General features: G+C 39.8%; 1 protein-coding gene across 1 annotated transcript in view; it reads right to left on the bottom strand.

Moving 5' to 3' along the window:
• The window catches only part of LOC126169612 (Fanconi anemia group I protein-like), a 277,334-nt gene that overhangs the window by 205,114 nt on the left and 52,785 nt on the right, over positions 1 to 19,435 (bottom strand). The window contains exons 4-5 of the mRNA XM_049920656.1: positions 8,671 to 8,838; positions 8,331 to 8,584 (exon numbers count right to left, since the gene is read on the bottom strand). Coding sequence (XP_049776613.1) covers positions 8,331 to 8,584; positions 8,671 to 8,838 — 422 coding nt within the window. The remainder of the gene's footprint in view (positions 1 to 8,330; positions 8,585 to 8,670; positions 8,839 to 19,435) is intronic.

The following is a 19,435-nucleotide window of genomic DNA, read 5'->3' as shown; positions in this document are numbered from 1 at the left end:
TGAGCCATAACAACTTCGACGAAATCTACGTGGGAATCCATTCAAGTGCCAAAATTAATCACTTTTTTACAGTGAGTTCATTATTTCCATTCTGATGATACCATCCACAGTCAATAACTTTGTTGTTGCCCGGTAAAGTGAACATATGCTGCATGAGCAATATTATTAATCTGATGTCTAACCTACTTTGCAAGTGGTGGTATTGTTAGAGCCCGCACTTCTGTAGCATTTGGAAAGTGGCAGGTCAAACCATAAAATGGGACCTGAACTTGATGGGTCGAAAAGTGTGAGACTCCTTTTAGTCTTACGACAAGCGGGGATACTTCAGGCCTCTTCTATGCTCTGGATCCGCAGGGGCTGCGATCTCGCCTCCAGTCCACCACCAGCAAAGACGGGTGAAGTTTTGACAATGCCGGCCACTAGTGCTCACGGAATGTCAGAAAAATCATCTGACAAGCATCGAAAAAAAGAACCCAAGACGGAAGCCACCAGGCAGTTTATCTTATAATGTTTCTCTTGCATCAATATGGATCCTAAAAAGTATAAAATTCATAATGAAAATAGGAAGTTTTTGACTGTGTGGACAGAAGAATATTGTTTTATCCCGCCTGATAGGCCTGGAACTGTTATAGTTTGTCTCATTTGCAACAGAACTGTTGCTCTTGCTAAAAGAGCCAATTTAAACTGGCACTATGAAACAATTTATCAGCAGTACAGTACCATATTTAATTTCTTTTTTTTTAAAAAAAGAAAAAAAGGGCACAGCATTCCTAGTTCACTCTATGAGCAAGTATGAAAAATCTGCAGAATCAATGGTGTCTGTGTGTGTGTGTGTGTGTGTGTGTGTGTGTGTGTGTGTGTGTGTGTGTGTGTGTGTGTGTTTTGGACACTTAATAAACAACTGAAGCCATTTTCAGAGTCCGGGATGGTAAAAAAAAATGCTGTGGCACTTTTTGCAGCAATTAAAGGTCGGCAAGAAGTAATACGAGACGAACCGAAATTTTGGCTACTGACAATGAAAGTAGTTTGCTCGAACTTCTGCAGCAGTCCCTCACTACACCTTGCACTAGATGAATCGTGCACCATTGTTCAAGAAGAACAAACGTCCATTTTCATATGATTTTTGGATATTGAAAGTAAGGAATTTAGGGAAGAACTGCTAATAACAATATTGTCATTGAAAGGCAACAATGTTCATTGGCTAAGTAAAGGTCAAGTAACTTAAGGTTTCTAGCAAATAAAAGAAGTAGCATCCTACTTAAAAAACTTGGAATTCACAAGAAGCAAGAAACCATTTGGAGTTCCTAGTAAACGAACGCAGTATGGTTGCTGTAGCTTTCCTGAAAGACATACTGAAACATTTAAATGTGCTCAGTACCGAGTTACAAGGAAATGGGAAATTAATATGTGATCTGATACAAAGAGTGTCTTCTTTCCAATGCAAGCTGGGTACCTTTGAGAAAGACGTTATCAGTCAACAATTTTTTTCACTTTCCAACAATCTTGTAATATAAAAAAATTATGAAACAAACATTTCAGTTTAATCTTAAGCCTATCCATTACAGATATTTTAGAACCTGTGACTGTTAATTGAATGTAAATACATAAAACTGCAACCAAACACTTTTTTGAATAGTTATTTATTATTCCATGAACGGGTTTTTTAACATTTTTCAGGTTCATCTTCAGATGGTTTTCTGGGCGTTACATTGCTGTTTCTAGCATACACTTTAATATATCACCACGACTACTGCTTAAATAAATTTGCATCCATATCAACAGATAAACGATAGTCATGGGGGATGTATTAAAGTGTCTTCCATCTTCTTGTCAGAAACCCAGCACCCGGCACTATGCTAAAAATTGTGATGTAACTTCCAGGAAACCATCTAAAGATGAACCTGAAAAGGTTTGAAAACCGTTTCGTGGAATAATAAATGTTGTTGTTGTTGTTGTTGTTGTTGTTGTTGTTGTTGTCTTCAGTCCTGAAACTGGTTTGATGCAGCTCTCCATGCTACTCTATCCTGTGCAAGCTTCTTCATCTCCCAGTACCTACTGCAGCCTACATCCTTCTGAATCTGCTTAGTGTATTCATCTCTTTGTCTCCCTCTATGATTTTTACCCTCCACACTGCCCTCCATTACCAAATTGGTGATCCCTTGATGCCTCAGAACATGTCCTACCAAACGATCCCTTCTTCCAGTCCAGTTGTGCCACAAACTTCTCTTCTCCCCAATTCTATTCAATACCTCCTCATTAGTTATGTGATGTACCCATCTAATCTTCAGCATTCTTCTGTAGCACCACATTTCGAAAGCTTCTATCCTCTTCTTGTCTAAACTATTTATCGTCCATGTTTCACTTCCATACATGGCTACACTCCATACAAATACTTTCAGAAATGACTTCCTGACACTTAAATCTATACTCGATGTTAACAAATTTCTCTTCTTCAAAAACGCTTTCCTTGCCATTGCCAGTCTACATTTTATATCCTCTCTACTTCGACCATCATCAGTTATTTTGCTCGCCAAATAGCAAAACTCCTTTACCGCTTTAAGTGTCTCATTTCCTAATCTAATTCCCTCAGCATCACCCGACTTAATTCGACTACATTCCATTATCCTCGTTTTGCTTTTGTTGATGTTCACCTTATACCCTCCTTTCAAGACACTGTCCATTCCGTTCAACTGCTCTTCCAAGTCCTTCGCTGTCTCTGACAGTATTACAATGTCATCGGCAAACCTCAAAGTTTTTAATTCTTCTCCATGGATTTAAATACCTAATCCGAACTTTTCTTTTGTTTCCTTCACTGCTTGCCCAATATACAGATTGAATAACATCGGGGAGAGGCTACAACCCTGTCTCACTCCCTTCCCAACCACTGCTTCCCTTTCATGCCCCTCAACTCTTATAACTGCCATCTGGTTTCTGTAGAAATTGTAAATGGCCTTTCGCTTCCTGTATTTTACCCCTGCCACCTTCAGAATATGAAAGAGAGCATTCCACTCAACATTGTCAAAAGCTTTCTCTAAGTCTACAAATACTAGAAACGTAGGTTTGCCTTTCCTTAATCTTTCTTCTAAGATAAGTCGTAGGGTCAGTATTGCCTCATGTGTTCCTACATTTCTACGGAATCGAAACTGATCTTCCCCGAGGTCGGCTTCTACCAGTTTTTCCATTCGTCTGTAAAGAATTCACGTTAGTATTTTGCAGCTGTGGCTTATTAAACTGATAGTTCGGTAATTTTCACATTTGTCAACACCTGCTTTCTTTGGGATTGGAATTATTATATTCTTCTTGAAGTCTGAGGGAATTTCGCCTGTCTGATACATCTTGCTCACCAGATGGTAGAGTTTTGTTAGGCCTGGCTCTCCCAAGGCTGTCAGTAGTTCTAATGGAATGTTGTCTACTCCCGGGGCCTTGTTTCGACTTAGGTCTTTCAGTGCTCTGTCAAAGTCTTCACGCAGTATCATATCTCCCGTTTCATCTTCATCTACCTCCTCTTCAATTTCCGTGATATTGTCCTCAAGAACATCGCCCCTGTATAGACCCTCTATATAATCCTTCCACCTTTCTGCTTTCCCTTCTTTGCTTAGAACTGGGTTTCTATCTGAGCTCTTGATATTCTTGCAAGTGGTTCTCTTTTCTCCAAAGGTCATTTTAATTTTCCTGTAGGCAGTATCTATCTTAACCCTCGTGAGATAAGCCTCTACATCCTTACATTTGTCCTCTAGCCATGCCTGCTTAGCCATTTTGCACTTCCTGTCGATCTCATTTTTGAGACGTTTGTATTCCTTTTTGCCTGCTTCACTTACTGCATTTTTGTATTTTCTCCTTTCATCAATTAAATTCAGTATCACTTCTGTTACCCAAGGATTTCTACTAGCCCTCGTCTTTTTACCTACTTGATCCTCTGCCGCGTTGACTATTTCATTCCTCAAAGCTACCCATTCTTCTTCTACTGTATTCCTTTCCCCCATTCCTGTCAATTTTTCCCTTATGCTCTTCCTGAAACTCTGTACAACCTCTGGTTCTTTCAGTTTATCCAGGTCCCATCTCCTTAAATTCCCACCTTTTTGCAATTTCTTCAGTTTTAATCTACAGTTCATAACCAATAGATTGTGGTCAGAGTCCACATCTGCCCCTGGAAATGTCTTACAATTTAATACCTGGTTCCTAAATCTCTGTCTTACCATTATATAATCTATCTGAAACCTTTTAGTACCTCCAGAATTCTTCCATGTATACAACCTTCTTCTATGATTCTTGAACCAAGTGTTAGCTATGATTAAGTTATGCTCTGTGCAAAATTCTACCAGGCGGCTTCCTCTTTCATTTCTTAGGCCCAATCCATATTCACCTACTATGTTTCCTTCTCTTCCTTTTCCTACTGTCGAATTCCAGTCACCCATGATTATTAAATTTTCGTCTCCCTTCACTACCTGAATAATTTCTTTTATCTCATCATACATTTCATCAATTTCTTCATCATCTGCAGAGCTAGTTGGCATATAAACTTGTATTACTGTAGTAGGCGTGGGCTTCGTGTCTATCTTAGTCACAATAATGCGTTCAATATGCTGTTTGTAGTAGCTTACTCGCACTCCTATTTTTTTTTTTTTTTCATTATTAAACCTACTCCTGCATTACCCCTATTTGATTTTGTATTTATAACCCTGTATTCACCTGACCAAAAGTCTTACCTCCTGCCACCGAACTTCACTAATTCCCACTATATCCAACTTTAACCTATCCATTTCCCTTTTTAAATTTTCTAACCTATCTGCCCGATTAAGGCATCTGACATTCCACGCTCCGATCCGTAGAATGCCAGTTTTCTTTCTCCTGATAACGACGTCCTCTTGAGTAGACCCCGTCCGGAGATCCGAATGGGGGACTACTTTACCTCCGCAATATTTTACCCAAGAGGACGCCATCATCATTTAATAACTATTCAAAAAAGTGACTGGCTACAGTTATATGTATTTACAGATATTTCAGTATTCTCAAATTTTATGGCAGATCTTAAGAAGGAATTTGCAACAAGATTCCAAGACTTTTCAGATGCAGAGAAGCTGTCGCAATTCTTAAAGTGCTTTTTGAAGTTTCTCCAGCAGCAGCCTGGACAGACGTGGCAGAGAAGTTGTTCTGCTTTTCAAAATCCTTATTCCAAATGGAGATAATATACTTGCAGGAAGACATTTCCTTGCAAACACATAAAACCGTATAAAACTGCATCCTCTGAAGAATTTTGGAGTAAACATATCCCAGAAAAATGAGAAAATTGCAAAAAATTATCTACATATCTGGCTACTATGTTTGACTCCACCATATTTGTGAAATTTCATTTTTAAAAATGAATTTTTTGAAGAATACGTATTGCTCCAGACTAACAGCCATCCTGAAGACACTATTCACATAAGCTTCTCCCCACATGAACCTAAGTTAAAGAAATTGGCTCAAGACCGCAAATGCAATTACTCTCATTGATTTTTTAATACAAATAAGCCTATCTATTGTATTTCATATTTTGTGAATGAAAATTAAAATAAATATAGTACTGAATATACTTTTTTTTGGGATTTTTCAATACAAATACACCCATCTACTGTATTTCTTTTTTTGAGTGAAAATAAAAAAAAGAGGAATAGAGGTTTTTTCTGGATTTTCTAATACAAATATGTCTGTCTATTGTATTTCATTACACTTTGAGAGTGAAAATCAAAATAAAAATATAAGTAAGGGATACGAGTATTTTCTTCTGGACCTCGACAAAAATTTTCAAAAGTTTCCAATACCCCATCTAAAATTACTTGCCGACCCCTGCTCTAAAATAATTTCAGCATGTGGACTTTTTATGTTGCAGGTTCGGAGATTTAGTCTAAACTTTCAAAACATTTCTGCAGTGAATTTATAGTGTGTCTGCCCTTGGAATTTCGTTAGTTCGCAATTACGGTACTTTAAATTGTGCTAACTGAACTTACTTTATTTTTCATGAATCTTCAGAACTTTACAAAAATGTGCAATTCAGTTCAGTTTATTTAAACACTCATTCAGATGGTTATTACTGCATTAGTAAACCATTATCAAATATGGTAAATGGTATTTCAATTCTGAAATAAACTCAGTTTGCTAAAATTTAAAATGCACTGAGAAGTGAACACTGTTTCACCGCAAATTCCTGCATATACGTGACATAGCCAACACTTAAGAAATCCAACCATGCATTACAAATGCCCTATAACACTGTTTTTCTTGCTTTAAGGTTTATTATATATGCTGATGCACATGGGGGACCACAAGTCATTGAATGAACAATTATTTGGTGGATCCATAAGAATTAGCAAGTACATTTCTACCCATATAGTCACACAGGCTGGCCTCGTCTGAGAGACAGCAAAAGAATATTGAACATTTTTCTGTCATGTTGTAAAGGTTACAAATGGAAGACAGGCAATTACCAATGTAGAGATAATGGAAGAAGGGACTGGGAATAAAATTATAGCTGGGACAAATATGGAAAGATACAGAAAAAAAGGAAGCAAGTGAGTGATGCAAGCAATGACTTAAGAATAAAGCCAACAGAAAAGAGTAATATTTAATATAATTGCCAGCAGAGCTCATTAATTATACAATGAAGTGAAACAAAAGCATCTGATAATAAATAAACAGGAACAGTTTTACTCTTAGGTCCCATAAAAGAATTGGCTGGGTTTGAGCAACACACAACAGAAAATAAAACGGAGAGTACAATTCAAAACAACGAAAATTGCCACACTGAAGAGTGTGCACAATAACAGGTGATAACTGAGGATAATTAAGAATACAATGAAATACACTACAAGAACCAAAGAAACTGGTACACCTGCCTAATATCGTGTACGGCCCCCACGAGGACGCAGAAGTGCCACAACATGATGTGGCATGGCCTCGACTAATATCTGAAGTAGTGCTGGAGGGAACTGACACTATGAAACCTGCAGGGCTGTCCATAAATCTGTTTGAGTATGAATGGGTGGAGATCTCTTCTGAACAGCACGTTGCAAGGCTTGCATCCCAGACATGCTTAATAATGTTCATGTCTAGGAACTGGTGGCCAGCGGAAGTGTTTAAACTCAGAAGAGTGTTCCTGGAGTCACTGTGTAGCAATTCAAGACATGCGGGCTCTCGCACTGTCCTGCTGGGATTGCCCTAAGTCCATCGGGATACACAATGGACATGAATGGATGCGGGTGATCAGACAAGATGTTTATGTATGTGTCACCTGTCTGAGTCGTATCTAGATGTATCAGGGGTCCCATATCACTCCAACTGCACATGCCCCACACCATTCCAGAGCCCTCACCAGCTTGAACAGTCCCTGCTACCATGCCAAGTCCATGGATTCATGAGGTTGTCTCCATATTTGTACACATGCATCCGCTCGATAAATTTGAAATGAGCCTCGCCCGACCAGGCAATATATTTCCAGTCAACAGTCCAATGTCTGTGTTGACGGGTCCAGGCAAGGCATAATGCTTTGTGTCGTGCAGTCATCAAGGGTACACGAGTGGGCCTTCAGCTCTGAAAGGCCATATCAATGGTTCCAACACTGATACTTGTTGATGGCCCAGCATTGAAACCTGCAGCAATTTGTGGAAGGGTTGCACTTCTTTCATGTTGAACAATTCTCTTCAATCGTCATCGGTCCTGTTCTTGCAAGACCTCTTTCCAGCCACAGCGATGTCAGAGACTAGATGTTTTACCAGATCCCTGAAATTCACAGTACACTTGTGAAATGGTTGTACTGGAAAATCCCACTTCATCGCTACCTCAGAGATGCTGTGTCTCACAGCTCATGCGCCAACTATAACACCACATTCAAACTCACTTAAATCTTGGTAACATGCCATCGTAGCAGCAGTAACCGATCTCAAAACAGCACCAGACACTTGTCTTAGACAGGTGTTGCTGACCACACCATTATATTTGGCCTGTTTACTTCTCTCTGTATTTGACTACGAAAGCCCCTACCAGTTTATTTGGCACTTCAGTGTATGTTAAAAATGAGACACATTTTTCTCTTTCCATCACCTCCTTTATGTGGAAATCAGATAGACGTGCTGAATATCTAAATGAAGTTATGCACTGCAACCAGGATAGGAACCCCTTATTTTTATATACTTTATATGGCAAGGTCTTTATATTTTCTGAAGGAATTCAATGTACGCAAGCAGAAGTAAAATGATATAATACAGACTTGGTACTTTAGTTTTACTACAAGAACACAACAAGTTGATATTAAAAAATTAATGTAACAACAATCAGTTATTCCCAATGAGTCTTACCATTTGCAATGTCATCGGACATCGATTCCATATCTTTAGATTTATCACTTTTTTCTTTGAAATGTTTCATGCTATAGAGATGAGTCGTAAAGTAATTCTGTAGTTCCAAGAATAATGGTAACCCATGCTGATCTTCACACAACCATAGCAGTTGATTTACAACTGGAGGGACCATATTTGGAGGCATTTCAGTCATACATTTGCAAATTTTGTACACAATTTGCAAATGCTGGTCAGGAGATAGTAGTACATCCCTTCAAAGATTCATAAAATGGAAAGAATTAGACACAACAACAAAATCAGAAGGATTGTCTAAAGAAATAATTCTTTAAATACTTACAGAAACATTGCTGCCAGAGGACTAATTACCTCCGGTCTCCATTTTGCCATACAAAGAGAATTTATTATCTTATCTTTATAATCAGCTCCTGTCATTTCTACACCTTCATATTCAACCCTTTCTTTTTGTTTTAACAAATGCAGAAGTTTTGGTAAAACATCTTTCCAACTGAAACAAAAGCAAAATGTGGTATTAAAATAGTATTGTAAGTAATGAAACACTTAACATTATATGTCTCAACAACAGGCAATACTATTAATGCTCAATCTACGGGATGGGACACACGGTACACAGTTGAAGCAGAAAATATTGTTGCCCTCTTAGCCGCGACCTGCCTTTGAACAAAGGGAATAAAACATAGTAGGCCCTCGTTATTTTGAGATTCGATAAATCGAAAACTCTGTTAACCCATACTAGCTGTTCAGTCTCTGCTGAATTACCGTGAAAAGTTCTCCATTTAAACTAAATTTTGGATAATTCATACTACAAACTAAAATTTGGTGCCCACAATATATATTCCATATCTTATTATTTATCTGGACTGAATAAGCATTGACACATGTAATGCTGTATTCTACAGTATTTTGCATTATATATTTCACATAATTTTTCTCCATCAATGTGCTGTACTGTAATTTTGCAGCAACTGATTGCTTGCTGCTCACCTGTCATTCCCAAAGTGTAAGAGGCAAGGGCAGGGGTGAGAGAGGTCGGTCAGTAGGCCACACAGAGCACACAACATGCAGCAACCCAGTGAGAGAGTGATTCCACTTATGTATTGTACAGCCGTTATGGCGCCTTCCATGACCACCAGCAATGTACTTCGGCCCCACATAATACCACCCAAAAACAGCAGGGAACTTCCACCTTGCTGCACCCTCTGGACAGTGTGTCCAAGGCATTCAGCCTGACCGGATTGCCTTCAAACATGACTCCGACAGTTGTCTGGTTGAAGGCATACACGACAGAACATGATGCCAATCCTGGACGGTCCATTCGGTACGTTGTTGGGCCCATCTTTACCATGCTGCATGGTGTCGTGGTTGCAAAGATGGACCTCTCCATGGACGTCGGGAATGAAGTTGCATATCACGCAGCCTACTGCTCACAGTTTGAGTCATAACATGATGTCCTGTGGCTGCACGAAAAGAATTATTCAACATGGTGCCATTGCTGTCAGGGTTCCTCCGAGCCATAATCCATAGGTAGCGGTCATCCACTGCAGTTGTAGCCCTTGGACGGCCTGAGCGAGGCATGTCATCAACAGTTTCTGTCTCTTTATATGTCCTCCAATGTCCGAACCACATCACTTTGGTTCACTCAGAGATGCCTAGACAGTTCCCTTGTTGAGAGCCCTCCCTGACACAGCGTAACAATGCTGACGCAATCGAACCGTGGTATTGACTGTCTAGGCATGGTTGAACTACAGACAACAAGAGCCGTGTACCTCCTTCCTGGTGGAATGACTGGAACTTATCAGCTGTTGGACCCCCTCAGTCTAACAGGCACTGCTCATGCATGGTTGTTTACATCTTTGGGTGGGTTTAGCGACATCTCTGAAGAGTCAAAGGGACTGTGTCTGTGATGCAATATGCATAGCCAACGTCTATCTTCAGGAGTTCTGGGAACTGGGCTGATGTAAAACTTTTTTTGATGTGTGAATTATGACCAACAGTCCAACAAACAACAATTAATGATTTTTTTCCAAATTAATTTACAGAAGTAAAATGTGTAAAGGACAAGAACTGTTGTAAACTAAAACATATTTCTCGATTAAAACTTGGTGTGCTAAAGATCAGTACATCAAAGTATTTCTGAAGTTATCGTTCATTGCACTACATGAGACATTAATTCAATGGGTATAATATAGTTACACAATATGTGCGTAGCTGTATGGTTTGGGAAAAAATACGGCAAGCACTGGACAATAGGTACATACACTTTATCACTTAAACAAATGTCACCAATACTGCTGTACATATACAGAGCAGGTATTTTTATTTTTTTTTAGAGCCCATGCAAATAGAGCCCCCTCATTCATCAGTATCCATAACAAGAGAAAAGGTGAACTCAACAGTTATATATTTTCAAAAAAAAAAACTCATTAATTCAAACTTTGTTAATCTGAACTGCATATTTTTGGAATTCGCAAGTTTTGACTTGGCTGAGGGTCCAGGGTGAGAGCAAGTGGATAGGCCAGTTTCGGGAGGTACTCGATTGCTGGCGAGTAGGTGGCCAATGACACATAATCAATGGCTTTTCCCAGGCATCTGGAGTGGGGAGAGGCAGTTAGCTGTTTGGACAACACGTGTCAGAGTAATCAAGGCACTGAGGTGCAGTTTTGAGACACTGGCATCATGTATATCAATTAAACTACACAAGTTATGTCCTAACTACAAATGTATACTCATAAAAATGTATCTGGGCTGGTCAGACTTGGAGGTAACGTGTATTCTGGGGCACTAATAGCGTACTTCAGGATTTGTGAAGTGGTAGTTTTTGTGCTCCATAGGCCACTTTACATGCTGTAACATTTGCTGGGACTTGGAAAAATTTTGAGTGAAATGGGACTTAGAATCAGTTAGCCAGCTGCAACTTTACTATTTCCCAAATTACTGGTAATGCACAGTGTTGAACACTGATTTTCTGGATGCAAATCTGGCAATACTATTGAATAGACTGTGGTAACCTACTCGTGGTTACGCGAATTTGGTATCTTTATTGCTATAATGAATTTATATGAGGAGCAGTCAAATGAAAACTAAACTGACGCAAAAAAAAGTTAAGTAAGCTGTTTATTATTTCAGAACTAATCACCATAATCATTAACACATTTATCCCACTGTGTGGCGAGATGGTTAATGCCTACATGAAAAATTGTTTGCATCTGCTTGTGGAACCATGATTGCACCCAGAAGTGCACCTCTTTATCTGAAAAAAATAGATGGCAACAGATGTCTTTCTTCAGGACTCCACAAATATGGAAATCGCATGGGGAAAGATCAGCACTATATGGAGGATGTGTAAGGGCTTCCCAGCAAAACTTTACTAACATACTCTAAACAACCTTGGCAACAAAAGGATGAGCCACAACATACTGATCAGTGGGCAAAGACACCACCCCTATGAAGTCGCTGCGTCACTGTGGAACTTGAGGCGGTGTGCCTTGCAGTCCTGTTACATGTGGTTGCAACTGCACCCACTGTTTGACATGGGTCCCTTCTTGCCAGTTGCAAAATATAGTATTCATCTGCTGCTGTAGCAACATTGTTGCCCACTTTCTCTAGTTTGGGCAGCAGTGCCTGTAGTTTGAATGCTCCCCATGTATATCAAACAATGCTGTGAGCAAAACCAAATTCCTGGGCTACTCTTGTGACTCTTCATGCTGCTCCCATTTTCCTGATTATTCGTCCTCATGCAAAGTTTCAAACATTGTCTCTGAGCCATGTTGTAATGAAGAAGACCACCGAAGTGCACCGTGATTGCTTGATGACTGACACACACTGTCTTTTTCCTGTTCTTTCAACTGCCTAGTGTCACGGGGCCAGCCCCGCTTGGTGCTATAGTCACACTGACCTCAAGCCATGTGACATCCAACATTCTGTGCATGACGATCTCCAACAACACGATCCCGCGCTTTCATTCAGTTGCACTTAGTAGTTAATGTTATGTTACTGTTTCTATCTCATCCTTACATTTTGCAGAGCAGGTATTTCTGCAAGTTTCGCTGCCAAACATGAAAGCCAGTATGTATCACTCGATTGTATGAAGATGATGATGATGATGATGATGATATCGAGTCAGTATTCTGAATAGAGCACGATGGCCAACTGTGTCTAGTGCTTAATCTCATCTCAGGGATTATTTTAATTAAATAACATTAGTACCAACCTGTTGCAAATTTCATTCTTCTAGAGCAGTAAGAGTATGTAGTATTATGACAACAACACAACTATCAAACAATAACAGCTTGTTTACACGGGGAAAAAAAAGCTCGTTCAAATATCAATAGGTGTTTGTTCAACCCTAGCAAGCAAAAGTATTGGCAGGTTATTATAGTAAGTAAAACTGCATCTATGGCTGTAACAATGGACTTTCTTCTTCCTGAGTTCAGTACAGCAGGCAGTAGGGGTCTGTCAGCAGAGTACTCTGAGAGCAATCACACAGACTGACTGTATGGGTCACTCTCGAGAATCTGAGTGCGAAGATTTGCCTGTTGATGATAAGAATGTTGGTCACATGAAATGGTTAATGATTTAATTAAATTGGTAATCAGAGAGCTCAGTTAAGAGCAGTGGCAGATATTATTCAGTGATGTTGGGCTATAATGGAGAAAGCTTGGAGTAACAATGGATGATTATCATCAATTGGAAACCTCTTTTAAGACAAATACATTCATTTTCTTAATTCACACTGCATGTACCAGATGGCAAACAGCATGTAAAGGAAGGGACATTATCAAGAGTTTCAAAAGTGTTGGGAGAAAGGGGTCTATGACAGAATACTGTTTCGTTTAACTGAACAAAACTTGTAACTGCCTCTCAGTATGGCTCCTATAAAAATACTCTCCACAGAAAAAGCAATATAAGACCTAATAAATGAAGTCCTGCCAGAGCTAAACAAGAAAAATTATCCTGTTGGTTTATTTTGTGTCTGCTAAAGCCTGTGATTGTGTGGGCCACAAAATTTTTCTTGCCAAACCATAGCATAATGGCATTAATGGGACTCTTATTGGGTGAATATAGCCCTAAGATCCTAAAATAAAGTAGAGGGTCTCATTGACATAATGTATCACATGCACATATGTAGCGCAGTAATGTGATCACTGTAATAATTGTTGTAAACTGATTTCCTCTTTGATGACATTTGGCTGCTATAGCTATGAATTATTATATGCATCTTAGTGTATTGTGTATTTACATGTTTTGTGATAAGTTTATTACTTATTGCCTCTTAAACGAAAACATGTTTACAATTCCATGAGGATCATTTCCCTTAGTATCTCTGGAAGGACATTAGCATAACTCCTTTTGTAAATATGTATTATGTATTTTTGTTTTATAGTATGTTCTACATCATTGAGCATCTGCTCACAATGGATGTATGGAAAAAAAGTACATCAATTTAATCTAATCAAGCAAATTAATGCAGAGTCCAAACCCAATCTTGTTAGTCACAGCTCTGATAACTGAAAAGGCCTGCGGGTGGTTTACGGCTAGCAGTAGGTATTATTCTACCAAAAACTCCTCTCGTTCAATTTCAAACATGCAGAACTACCTGCTAGCACCGACAGTAGACATTAATGGTCATACACTGAGGCAAGAACAGAGAGTAAAATTCGCTGTGGTCCAACTGGATGACAAGTTAAAATGGGATCAACACATGGATAAACTAATCAAGAACCTCAGTTCAGTGTGTTTTGCCCTCAGAAGCAACTGTCATTGCACCGACCTTAAAGACAAAAGTATTATGTATTTTTACTCCTTGTTGTTCTATGGAATTATTGTCAAGTGCACTGCACCTAAAGTGAAGTGTCTTATGAATACTGTGTAAAGCAGATAACCAAACATCTTGCTAAGCCCTGTCTAAGGATCTTCGAGGGCTTACACTCACTTCGCAATATATTTACTCCTTAATGGTTTCTGCTGCTCATAATGAAAGTTATTTTCAGCTGAACTGTAATCTACAGAATCACAATACAAGACACTTTCACGGGAAGATATTCAACCAGTTCCTGCCTAACACACAGCAGCAAATTGGGAATCACTACCACTTCAAAAGAATATTAAAAACATGTGGAAGTAACCACTCTTTTTACATATTATTTGAATACCTTAATTCAAGGACTGAAAAGTTCTTTCAACAACTTGGCAAGTAGCAGTGTTCACTGTAAAGCTTCATGACAAGTAGTTATAGAGGGTATTTTTTCCACTGTGTACATACACTAGCAATTGATCAATGGGAGGATAAAAATGTATAATGAACTTATGTCCGGAAATGCATGGTTTCCATGCTAGAGACCATTTATTCAATTCCACATTGTTACACAGACAGGAGTTTAATATGCACTGTACCACACAGCCACAGTTACAGTATGTGTTCCAAATGGTTTCCATGTGCCTCAATGCATGTGTGTTCACTGTAGCATGTTCTGTCTCACATGTTCACATTGGCCAGGCTGCATCCGAACAGAGTAAAGGCAGCATGAATATGATCCTCTTGTGTCGCCATGTCTGGAATGGGTACTGCATACAAGATACTTTTGAGATGACACCATAACTAGAAACATTCAGACTTTAGTGGCGAAATGGACTGGAGCACCATCATGTAGCATCCACATAACCTTTCGAATCATCAATGGCACTTCTTAAAGCAGGGGAGACAAAGTCACTCACAAGAAACACTGATAGTTCCGGTCTGTTAGACGACTTGAAAGGAAGACTGATTCCAAAATACGGTCAACACATTACAGCTGCACCACCACTGATCCCCCGTCACCACACCATGGGGTTCTGCATACTATCCCACAGATGACTTTTATGAAAGTTGAAGATACCAATCCACGCAAAGCTGGCTGCACCTTTGAATGTGATGGATGACACAAATCCCGGAATCGTGGTTGCCTGGTGAAGAAACCAGAGACAACACTGCTCCCAATGTGGAAAGTCTGTCACTAGTAAGCCCTGCACACACGGTAAGTGATATGGATAGTAACAATTGTCATGGAGAATGTTCCACACAGTCATCTGCCTTACCCAGTATTGGTGGGCAACTGCCTTGTAATGACACGGCAGTCGCCTTCCACAATATTATTCACATTTTCCTCCAAGTCCGATGGCCGAACATTTCAGGTACGTCCTTCATGATTGCCTGCTTCCTGAAACAACCCTGTCTCAGATAAACAGGCAAACACTGAATACCGTTGTTGTTGTCGGCAGGAATATATCTTCTGATACAACATTGCTGCCTGCTGCCTGTTGCTTTTGTGTTTTTTGTAAATAAACACCATGTCAGCAAACTTTGACTCGAATACTGAACCACTATGTACAATGCTGTATCACATCCACTACAATGTGAGTCAGCAAGAAAAATGATTTGGGCACAACATTACAAATTACTAATGCAGGAAAGGATGTTAGGGCATGGCATATGATGAACAGTACCACCCTCTAGGAGGAAACCAAACATACTGTAACTGTGGCTCCATGGTACAGTAAGTATTAGACCAAAGTCTCTTTAACAAAGTATGACTGGATAAACGGTGTCTAGCATGGAAATTGTGCATTTCCTGACATAATTTCATTAGACCTTCTTTGTTTCTTATACTTTCATTGATCAATCCCTAGAGTCAGTACACAAACCTGTATGATGTTGTTGTGGTCTTCAGTCCTCAGACTGATTGGATGCAGCTCTCCATACAGTAAAGCTGCATGCCCTCGGGAAAAATTACGGCCGTAGTTTCCCCTTGCTTTCAGCCGTTCGCAGTACCAGCACAGCAAGGCCGTTTTGGTTAATGTTACAAGGCCAGATCAGTCAATCATCCAGACTGTTGCCCCTGCAACTACTGAAAAGGCTGCTGCTCCTCTTCAGGAACCATATGTTTGTCTGGCCTCTCAACAGATACCCCTCCGTTGTGGTTGCACCTACAGTACGGCTATCTGTGTCGCTGAGGCACGCAAGCCTCCCCACCAATGGCAAGGGCTATGGTTCGCATTTACAGATGTAGGTACCTATTTTATTTGAAAAATATCATTGTAATCAATTAAACTTTAAGCTACCATTAATTAAGGAGGTAGCAGCTTTTTCCAAAGTAGTAGCTTTCTTTCTAACATGCTACATTAGATTTAATTGGCACAAGCAAGAATAGTATTGAACCGTATAATGATAATTCATTGCTAATATTGAATACAGACTAAGTTTCTAGGATTTGTTTGTCTTTCATATATATATCTTGACTTGTTTCACACCCCTAAAGGTTATACTTCTGGGTGGGGTCTACGGAGCACAATTAATTAATGAAAATACATTTTATCTAAAGGAAAATTCACTCAAGAAAACAACAATATCATGACACAACTGCTGGCCAATATTTATTTTTGGAATGCAAAATATTTAGTACTGCTGACACACATGCACACATTGAAGTACATAACACTATCCTAGGTTTTGGAGCTATTATTTTCTTCCTTGAAGAGGAGAGAGGGATAGTTTGAGGAACGTCAAAAAGGGAGAGAAGGAAAGTCACCTATACCTCAGGATAAGAGGAACCTCTAATAGTTTTGAAAGCTAAGATGGTATTGTGTACTGCCAATGCTGTGAACATAGCCAGAAATACCATGAGAGGACACCACCATCCAGGCACCCTACAGGCCAGTTGCTTCCCAATTCTGGGGAGCCACCTTCAGATAGCACTCACACTATAGTCTGAGCCCGTCAATGTGTCATATCCATTGACCGATAAGTGTTGTCAGCTGCCACAGACAGCACTGACAATGACAACTTCACTACCACAAAGCAGAGTGTAGCTGGAGATGCCAGTTGCAGTTATAAGAATATGCGTCTTCCAAATCTGACTCAACAGCAGTTCCAAAGTTTCGGCAGTTACGTCACAGTTTTAGTTCAGTTACAATTCCCCAAGTTCTACAACTGAGAGTTTAGGGCAGTTCATGACAGTATGTGCACTTGGCCTAATCAGTGCAGCTCACAGCCTGCACCAGTCACAGCTGCCGAGTGTAGAGTCCACTTACAGTTATAGTGCCGGAGACAGTAAACTCTGTAGATAGTCAATTCTTATCGACTGTGTTAAATATAGGAAATCAAGTGCACTCATCAAGCTAGCAATAAAGTTAAGTACATTTATTGCATCTCCTGGTTTTACTTTGTGTTGCTACATTTGTATTAGAGTGCTGCCCTGTGAGTACATTTATGTATATATATGCTTATACTGGCACCTTGTATTTTATCTATAGTTGGGGGTTCACTTCCTGTTAGATTAGCTTTAACATTCAGTCACAACATCCAAACAAAGGTGAGAAGTAAGAGATCAAGTTCAAGGAAAAGTTTCATCAATCCCAACACTGCCACAGAGGAACAAAAAGGCAGTACCAACACTCACAATGAGAAAAAACAGACTCAACATGGACGATGAGACAAAGCCCAGGTTTCTGAAAATTTTCGCCAGTCTCAGTTCAGTTTCCTTTCCAAGGAGACCATTCTGAGTGGTATTATTATTATTATTATTTTATTATTATACTGAGACATAAAGTTAATACATGACCAATTACAAAGAGAGAGAGAGAGAGAGAATAGGCCTAAAGGCAGCAATAAAATAAGTGAAAGAAATTTGGACATGGCCCAACTGCAACTTACTGTACAACACCCCACTGTCCACTTGCTGCAGCAACAATCAGAAACTCTAAAGCTAATGGTGGCATGCTTCACCAGACTGGACGAAAGAGACATTCCCAGCAACAATAATATTTTAAAATGCCACAATTACCCTTTCCAGCAAGCTCAACAGAACTAGAGGCTTGAAATTATTAGTAGCAGTTCATCATGCATAATGTATTAGGTGATGTGAAATGCAAAATTGTTTTACTTGTCTATTCTGTACCTGAAAGGTAGTTCAAAAAACTCTGCCCCCAACTGTGACCGAGTGATCCTCTCCTATTCTATTCTGATCCTGAAACTAGGCACATTTTTTTGATAAAGCAGGAATCCAAATCAAAGCTTTAAAGAGTGGACTGCACAATGAATTTCAGTGCAAAAATTATAACTCTAAGAAGACTCGTGCAGAATCTCTAGTTTGAGATTTGATTATCATGCACACAATAAATTACAGACAGGCCTGCTTAATTTAGCTACCTTGTCTGTAAAAGATTCCCTGCCATTAATTGTGGCACAAGAACAAATGCAAATATCAGCTGAGGAAATACAGTGTGAGGAAACTGACATGTTCTCAATGAGTCAACAACAGACACAGCCAAGTGATCGTAAAACACAGGCAGACAAACTACTCAACTGAGAGAGTCGGCAAACAAGTACAGTAACGCCAAACTAAAATTGTGGACACGCTGTGGTCTAGACCATAAGTGCAGCAATTCCATAGACACATAAACAAACACAAACGCACACACAAAATTCAAGCTTTCGCAACCAACGGTTGCCTCATCAGGAAAGAGGGAAGGAGAGGGAAAGACAAAAGGATGTGGGTTTTAAGGGATAGGGTAAGGAGTCATTCCAATCCCGGGAGCGGAAAGACTTACCTTAGGGGGAAAAAAGGACAGGTATACACTCGCACTCGCACACGCACACGCGCACACACACGCGCACACACACACACACACACACAGAAGCAGACATTTGTAAAGGCAAAGAGTTTGGGCAGAGATGTCAGTCGAGGCGGAAGTACAGAGGCAAAAATGTTGTTGAATGACAGGTGAAGTATGAGTGGCGGCAACTTGAAATTAGCGGAGGTTGAGGCCTGGTGGGTAACGGGAAGAGAGGATATATTGAAGGGCAAGTTCCCATCTCCGGAGTTCTGACAGGTTGGTGTTAGTGGGAACTATCCAGATAACCCGGACGGTGTAACACTGGGCCAAGATGTGCTGGCCGTGCACCAAGGCATGTTTAGCCACAGGGTGATCCTCATTACCAACAAACACTGTCTGCCTGTGTCCATTCATGCGAATGGACAGTTTGTTGCTGGTCATTCCCACATAGAAGGCTTCACAGTGTAGGCATGTCAGTTGGTAAATCACGTGGT

The sequence above is a fragment of the Schistocerca cancellata genome, chromosome 1 (assembly GCF_023864275.1).
Source record: "Schistocerca cancellata isolate TAMUIC-IGC-003103 chromosome 1, iqSchCanc2.1, whole genome shotgun sequence".
NCBI lineage: Eukaryota > Metazoa > Arthropoda > Insecta > Orthoptera > Acrididae > Schistocerca > Schistocerca cancellata.
This window is presented reverse-complemented; position numbering and strand designations above follow the sequence as displayed.